General features: G+C 33.6%; 1 protein-coding gene across 1 annotated transcript; it reads right to left on the bottom strand.

Moving 5' to 3' along the window:
- Nucleotides 1–1,107: 1,107 nt before the first annotated feature.
- Nucleotides 1,108–2,768, bottom strand: LOC111890418 (uncharacterized). The gene is made up of 2 exons (XM_023886538.3): nt 2,487–2,768; nt 1,108–1,739 (listed from the first exon to the last, which is right to left on the bottom strand). The coding sequence occupies exons 1-2, from the start codon at nt 2,710–2,712 to the stop codon at nt 1,525–1,527; spliced, it is 441 nt and encodes a 146-aa protein (XP_023742306.1). The 5' UTR covers nt 2,713–2,768; the 3' UTR covers nt 1,108–1,524.
- Between the last annotated feature and the right edge of the window lie 5,318 nt (nt 2,769–8,086).

Raw genomic sequence — 8,086 nt, 5'->3', positions numbered from 1 at the left:
CTCCCAGATATACTGGTCAGTATCCGGTCGAGAGGACCGAAGGGGTAGGTCGGACACCCACATATGCCTGCCAATATATGTATGTTATGTGATTGTATGGTATGCAGTATGATGGGGGAACTCACTAAGCTTCGTGCTTACGGTTTTCAGTTTTGGTTTCAGGTACTTCGTGTTTAAAGGAAAGGAGCCGGCTTGATCGCAGTGCATCACACTATGATTTTCCGCACATGAGATCTTCGGGACTACACTCTGATTTTATTTTATGATAACACGTTTGATTATTTCTACTTTGGTTTTGACATGACATGATATCACAGATGTTTTATTACACTGTTGGTTTTATAATGACGTATTTAAAAATGAAATTTTTGGCCTGTATTTTTGAGATGTTACATTTTTTCTAAATTTATTTTTATATTGAATTATTACTTTTTTTCATCATTCAGCACAGTCAATCAGATGTACAATCAAACAACATGATTTATTTCCCAGTCAGAAACTTTTCCAGAAAACACTTTTCCAGACAGAAACTATCAAATGGGACCTAAGAATGTGTCTTTACTAAGATACAGGTTTAAGAAAATTGATATCCATGTGGGCATTATATCAACACAATGTGGCATTAAGATGACGAAATCTGCCAATAAGATGCCAAATTTTATTGTTAACCTGTAAAACCGGTTAAAATGGTCTAAATAACAAGTTACGACAAGTTTAGGGACCTTAAATACATTTAAAAAAAATAATTAGGGACTTATCATAATAGATACAAATAGTTTGATGGGTTATAATGATATTAACCAATTTTAGAAAAGAAGCTGAACATGGTTTTGATAGTCAAGAAGAATTTGTAACATACTAGAGAATTTGTCTATTTTATTAAAACTTGGTTGAACTAATTTTATTGTAATCAGCTTAACTATTTAAACACTTTATTTATAAACGACTTAAAAGAAGCAAACAATAGCACCAAATTGTGAAGCACTCCACAATCTAGGTATATTTATAAGTAATACAATTTTGTTTTCAAATCTAAAACTAATCATCGCCATTTTTTGATTCTAACATACATTCAGTATATTTAGCTTTTAGATTAAACAAATCGTATAAAAAATCAAAATCTTACATTTATTATTTTTAAATTTTTACATATATAACTTGAGTTGCCATAAGAAAATTCAATTAATAAATTTGCAAGTTTGATGAATAATTTAAGGATAAAAGTTTTAAATCTAAATAGAAGCCCCAAACAATTGGATATTGCTAACAAAATCAACACAAAAATGTCTGAAAGTAGGGCTTGCCTGGACTAGACCCGACCAGACATTTTTTGGATGAACATCATGGTAAAGATAAGGGCATTTATGTCTTTTGCACAGATGAGAGATCCAGACTATCTCACCTTTCTTCAATTTTTTGTTTGATACATGTCAAACATAATATAACTTGCTCTGTCATGTCATGTCATAAAAAAGTCTACTCTTTAAAATATATTTTCTGTCCACTAACATATCAATCCATTAACTATTCATCAGAATCTGAATCAGTGTCTGAATATGAATCTGAATCCATCTCTTCATTGCTAACTTCATTTGTTTGATCATGTCTGAATTCATTCATCAACTCATCATCCGACTCTTCATGCTTCCCCGATAACTTTCTTTTCAATATAGATTCAAAAATGGCTGGTATTGCTTCAACATCTCCCTTATAAAACTTGTCTATCTGTGTTTTAAGATCTGTCATAAAACAGTTCATAGATTAGATGTTGAATCATTTCAACCAAAAATATTGCATCCGTGTTTGCATGTTGGATATATCAATCAGTTAGATGCAAAAAATAGCAACACACTTTCATTGATTTATTTATCATATTCATAGCATCCCACTTCCATTTTTTTCTTTCTAATTATAACATGTACATGTGTATTATGTGTGTGAACATTGAATGATGACGGGGCAACTATTTTTCTCTATTATTTCCAATTTGATCCCTAAATTATAAACCAGCACACTACTAGTTTACAATTGCTTTAAATGAGTCTCCATACTTTGGTGAACTCTCCAAGATTCAAGTTCCTAGATGAACAAAATATTTGGGGCAACAAATGAATAAATAACATTTGTTCTCACTTGTGAGTTTGACTAAGGAAAGCTTACAAAAAAAAATGATACTGTAAATCACTTCCAATGTATAAAAACTCATGTGAATTTAACTTTGAATTAAAAAGAACCTTTTTTCCCCTCAGAACCCTCCATTCTTTTCTACAGCTGATTATGCGTTTGTTCTCACAGAAGGTTATGTGCACAAAACCCTAGTAAAAATTAATTGGAGGGATGAGGGATATGGGTGAAATTGGAAGAATTTTAGCATGATTTTGGAAAAACTCCCAAGCTACTGGGAACAAAGTTTGTATATACAACTAAAACAATTACGTTAGAGAGAATATGGATTAATTAGAATGCAAATAGTGTTGTATATTTACCTGCACTGCTGACATCCTCTACATCGACGGGATTTTCATCTTGAGTTTCGTTTTCTGGATGATGAGAATTAGGGGTTTCATAAGACGATTCGGATTTAGATGTATACAAATTATGAAAAGCAAAGGAGACTAATGAAGGGGTTTTGTAGCGAGGGTTGTGTGCACTGAAGGAGGACGATTTAGCGTAGAGCGAATCAAGACCCCGCATCAAGAAAATTTTCTGCATTGTTTTGCGTCAAAGAACTGAGGGAGGGTCTTGGTCTTAGGGTTTTGCTCCAAGGGTCTTGATATAAGGGTTTTGCTGTCGTAGCAATGTTTTAAAATCCGGTTTTTCAGTTTAACTGGTTTGGTGATCGGTTTCCGTTTAACCATTCGACAGCTGGGTTAACTGATTTCTATAATTTTTAATTTTTTTCTTATTTTTCTACACTTATGTACATATATAATATGAATTTGACGTTACTAGTTCAAACATTAAAAATATATATAAAAATAAATTGTAGATCAATCTAAATACGTTAAAAATATCATATAACCATAATTTTAGTGTTTTGCATCAATTTATATATGTCAAAAAGAAAAAAATATATATATATAACACCGAAAATATAATTTTAGATAAATACAAACACATCAAAAAATTTATAACATTTACCATATGTTTTTATTTAGAGAAAACTAAATAGATTTGAAAAAAAAATCACCAAGGTTTATTATGCAAATGGTTATTTTCCACGAATTTTTATTCGGTTCAATCGGTTGATTTTGACCGGTTCAACCGGACTTTTTCTAAAAACTGATCGATTCAATCCGGTTTAGAAATCGACATAAAATCGGTGATAGTTGAATCGCTCTCTCCTTCGGTTCCCGGTCCAACCGGTTCGACCGACCGGTTTAAACCGGTTTTTAAAACATTGCATCCTAGAACCTTTTTTTTTGAATGGTGAAAAATTATAGATGACAGTATTGCATGTTTGATCAATCAATCCTTTAAGTTAGTTTTGTGTCTAATGAGCGAACTAACTTATTTTTGTGAGATCTATTTGATCATTATAAAGAAATGAAAATGTCAGCCGGTAATTCGTCATTTCTATGACACTGACTATACCAAATTATACCATGTATACTTTTATTTGAAAAATAAATGGGTCCTATTTTAACCTAATTCACAATCTTTTGTATGGTTAAAAAAACACACATCAACAAAATATTCAACAAAATGTGACTACAAGCTCACCTGCTAAATCCAAAACATATGTTACAATTGAAAGTTATCTTCGTTTCCATTGTTCTTTTCAAGATTTGTATTTCCAATAGCCTCGTTTTCTAAGTACTTATCATTATTTTTGTTTGTTTTTATTATATCTGGAGGTTGTTCATCACAATCATCATCATCATCATCATCATCACCACCACCACCTATCAAGCCTAGAGAGGTATTTCTTACTTCCATGGAAACAACCATATGTCTCCTGGTCGTAATCGTTGCCTACCTACAGGGGTGATTCAAAACTACTTTCCTCGTACACCTAAGTAGCTAATCTTCAAATCTCATAGCATGTGGTTAATCATCTTGGGATATGTCCTAAATTTAGGTCAATATTCATTGTGTTCGGTGGCGATTGATCCCCCATTAAGAGTTTATACAGAAACTCCAATTCAAATTTTCATGGAAGAAAAATCAAAAGTCTATTTTCTTCTTGATTGATGTAACTTATAAGTAGCAAAAGGTATTGAAGATTGGCAACCAGAACATATGTGTTCATGTATAATATGTTGATATTCCTATTTTTCTTCAATTCATGTTAGATCCAGCTCATTTTCAAGGTTGAGTTTTTGGTTTTTTTTATGGATTTTTATTCGTTTTTGTGTATCGAACCATTTTTCAGGACCATAAGGTGAATAATCGAAAGGTGAAAGTTCATTGTGGTGGTGGAGTTTTCAAATCTTGATAATGGAAAACACTGAGAGTAGGCGATGTAGTGAATGTATAAAAATACATTATTTCCTATTGATCTTTTATTAATTTCATCGAGTTATGAAGATGTTTTTTTATCTTGAAACGATGAACTTAGATGGATTTGATTTTCGATTATAAGGTTTACTTGTATAATTATAAGCATCTTTTAACATAATCGGGGGGTGATTTTGATTTTTGAGTATGATTTCGCAACTATTGTGGGAACTCAACGATATATTTAATGGTGATGATTTTAACCTAGATCAGAGCTTTGCTATGACCCCAATTGCATCCGTTTTAGGTCAAATGGAGGGAGCAGAGACAACAACAACTACAGTTAATGCACCTGAGTTAAAGGGATAATGATGGATGTTTGGTGGGGATTAGTGGAGAGGGCGGCGCCTAGAGACTATAATTGGGGCGGTTATTTAGAGTTTCTAAACTAGTGGGTGTGGGCAACTAGTTATCACACCCAAATGTTGTTACCTCACATGTCATGTCAATATGATGTTATAACACCAAATTAAGGAAATTGGCAAATAGTTATAACACTCTCAACTTTCGGTTTCATCATTTCTTTTTTCTCTTTTTTTCGTTTTTTTTTCTTTTTTCAATTTATTTAATTTTGATTTTTTTTCAATTTTTTTATTCACGCTAGATTATTTTAAAAAAAAATGAAACATGCAATTTAGTTAAATCTTAGATTAACCATAACATTTAAAAACCTAAAATAACATTACACAAAAAAAACATTGAACACAAAAAAAAAAAAAAAACCATTGTCCTAAAAACATGGTCATCCAAATATTTCTTTTCGATGATCTCCTTCATCTTCCGGAGCACTTGCACTTGTCGTGGTCCCATATTTTATGCGCTAGTTTGGAGAAGTGCTAAATCATTCACTATTTGATCTTCCTCTGCTTGCTTACAAAGAAACTCCAATTGCTCACGTTGCACATTAACCTTTTGTTGGGCGATTAGATTGTGTTGGTTAAACTTTGCTTTCATTTCCGCTAACTCTTGTGCCTTTCTACCAATTTCATTTGCGTGACGTTGAGTGCACTTCGCTTTGTCGCGCCCGATCGGTTGGCGTGGGGGGGGGTGGTCTATTTGATATCGTCGGGGATGCCATCCGTGTTGACATTGAGGTCGATGTTAGTTCGTGCATCGGATTGCGAGACCTATTTGATTGTGCCTCCACCAATGTTAGCGCCTTATTCCATTTTGAATCTAATATAACAATCTCCCATATTTTTTCAAACTCGAAAGCGTACCCCATTTCGACTTGATATTGTTCCATTGCAGCTTTGTACACATCAAAATCATCCGCACCACTTTGCTTTTGTGATCGGAGTCCACTTACTACTAAGCATATCGATATTGCGATATGTTGTTTATTCATAAGCGCGTGAAATTTGCCAAGCACAACTTCCCAAACCCCAACTCTTCGCATATCAGTTCCTATTGTTGAACTCATTGAAGTCCTGTACCACTTCACCACCAACGTGTACTCCTCCAGTGTCCACTATTGTGTAGGTTCTTTTTCACTTGCTGCGACTGCCTTCCATTTCCTTTTCCCTTTCCCTCTCCCTTTCCGACTGCCTCCTGCTTGTGTTTCGGGAACAGTTTCTGGTGTTTGTTGTGTGGTTATTTGTTGCATGGAAGTGAAAGTATTGAAAAGGTTTTGTTGAAGATTTAGGTTTTGTTGGACGTAAGGGGTGTAGGAAATTGCATTGGGTGAGTTGGGATTAAAAAAGTTACCTTGAAGCGGTATTTGTTGTGAGTTTGTGTTGAGTAGGTTCATATAACTCTCATATTGTGCGAACACCATTGGGACGGATGTGTTTGTGTTTGGAGGCGGGATGTTTGGGTTTTTCTCCATATTTGGTTGAAAGGAAAACTGGTTTTTTTTTTAAAGATGAAAGAAATATAAAGATGAGAGAAGATTTGTGTGGTTTAAACCTATGTATATGTGTGTATTTATACGTAAAATAAAAATAGTTAATTTTTTTACCTCTTGACCGTTCACCAATGGTCATATTTTTGACCGTTCATTCGATTAACTAGCATTGCGTTTCGTTACGGAGGCGACGGAAAGGATGATAACGGAAGAAAACGAAATAGGGGGTTGTGTGTTGGCATGGTAACGCTATTTTCATGGCTCCACATGAGAAGAACGAGTGTGGGCGCCCACACTGAGTACTGTTAGAGATGACAAAAAAAGAGCTACAAATTAATGTTCAAGAACTTGAAGATGAAATTAAGTTATTAGAAGAAGAAGATGAAGACAACCTCCTCTTAAAGAAGAATTTTACTCACTTGAGAGAGAGAGAGAGAGAGAGAGAGAGAGAGAGAGAGAGAGAGAGAGAGAGAGAGAGAGAGAGAGAGAGAGAGAGAGAGAGAGAGAGAGAGAGAGAGAGAGAGAAGAAGAAGAAGAAGAAGAAGAAGAAGAGAGAAAGAGAAGGTGAGGGTGACGTTGACAATAGGTGGAGAGGTGAGGTGGTTTAATTAATTTTTTTAATTAATTAAAAGTCATTTGTATATGAAACTGGTAATGGTATGTTATATGGATCAAAGAAATCTGACCTTATGCCCTATAAAGCAACAAAAATAAGTGAAGAGATTGAAAAGGCAAATTCAGAATACATTGTAGGGCTAACGTGCATTTCTCCTTAAAATAAATTGTGCACCAATGTTTTATTCGGGTATGTGCAACTGAATAGGTTTTTTAACAGAAAATAACTGAATTTTTTAAAACTCATTTTCGCTTAAAAAAACTAACCACTTAACCGAAAGCAAAATAAAAAGAGCAGTAAAATATGGTATCGGTTTTGAAAACCAATTTCAGTTTTAAACGTCTTCTGTGCACGTCTTTTTTTGTGAGAAAAAATCCCCATGGTATCTAGCCTAACTTGTATTATATACACACAAGTGGGCTGGTACTTCCTCCAAATTAAGCCAATTGGTTCTTGATATTTTCGGTTTGGGTGCAATAGGTTTGGTATTTTATCGGAACCGAACTGGAAGTCTAAGAGTCAAATACGTGACTTTGAAGTTAGAGGGTATGTATGCTACCAAACAAAAAAGTTTGGTACCCTTTCCATGCTTTGGCTACTGTTGATGACGAAGGCGTCCCAAACCTAAAAATTATGAATTGTTCTTCAAAATCGACAAAAAATCCAATAAAATATCAAGTTTCCTTCAATTTTTTTAACACCATTTTTTAGCATTAATAGAAAATTGGGTTCCTTGATTGGAAAATACTCAAGTGTTTTAATTGATGATAATCATTCACGTAATTGTAATTGTGATATTGTATTAATTTGCTTATGTCTATCATCCATTCGGATCTAACTGTAATGTTGGAAAATTAATGTAATTTGTTTATATTGTAATGTTATATTGTTTTTAGGATCATGATGATATATTTGTCCAAAATACTAAAAAAAAGATAATATGGAACAAAGGAATAAAAGAAAATAACAACCTAATTAAGGGAAAGAGAGGTTTGATTGTTGGAATTGTGTTGACAAGGTCTTGATAAAAACACAATGATGGAATAGAGTGGAAGCATGGTGTTGGAACTCAAAAAAAAAATCAAGATAATATGGCAATAAGATGCGGAAATATTAGACAACAA

Source organism: Lactuca sativa, chromosome 8, assembly GCF_002870075.4.
Source record: "Lactuca sativa cultivar Salinas chromosome 8, Lsat_Salinas_v11, whole genome shotgun sequence".
Lineage (NCBI taxonomy): Eukaryota > Viridiplantae > Streptophyta > Magnoliopsida > Asterales > Asteraceae > Lactuca > Lactuca sativa.
This window is presented reverse-complemented; position numbering and strand designations above follow the sequence as displayed.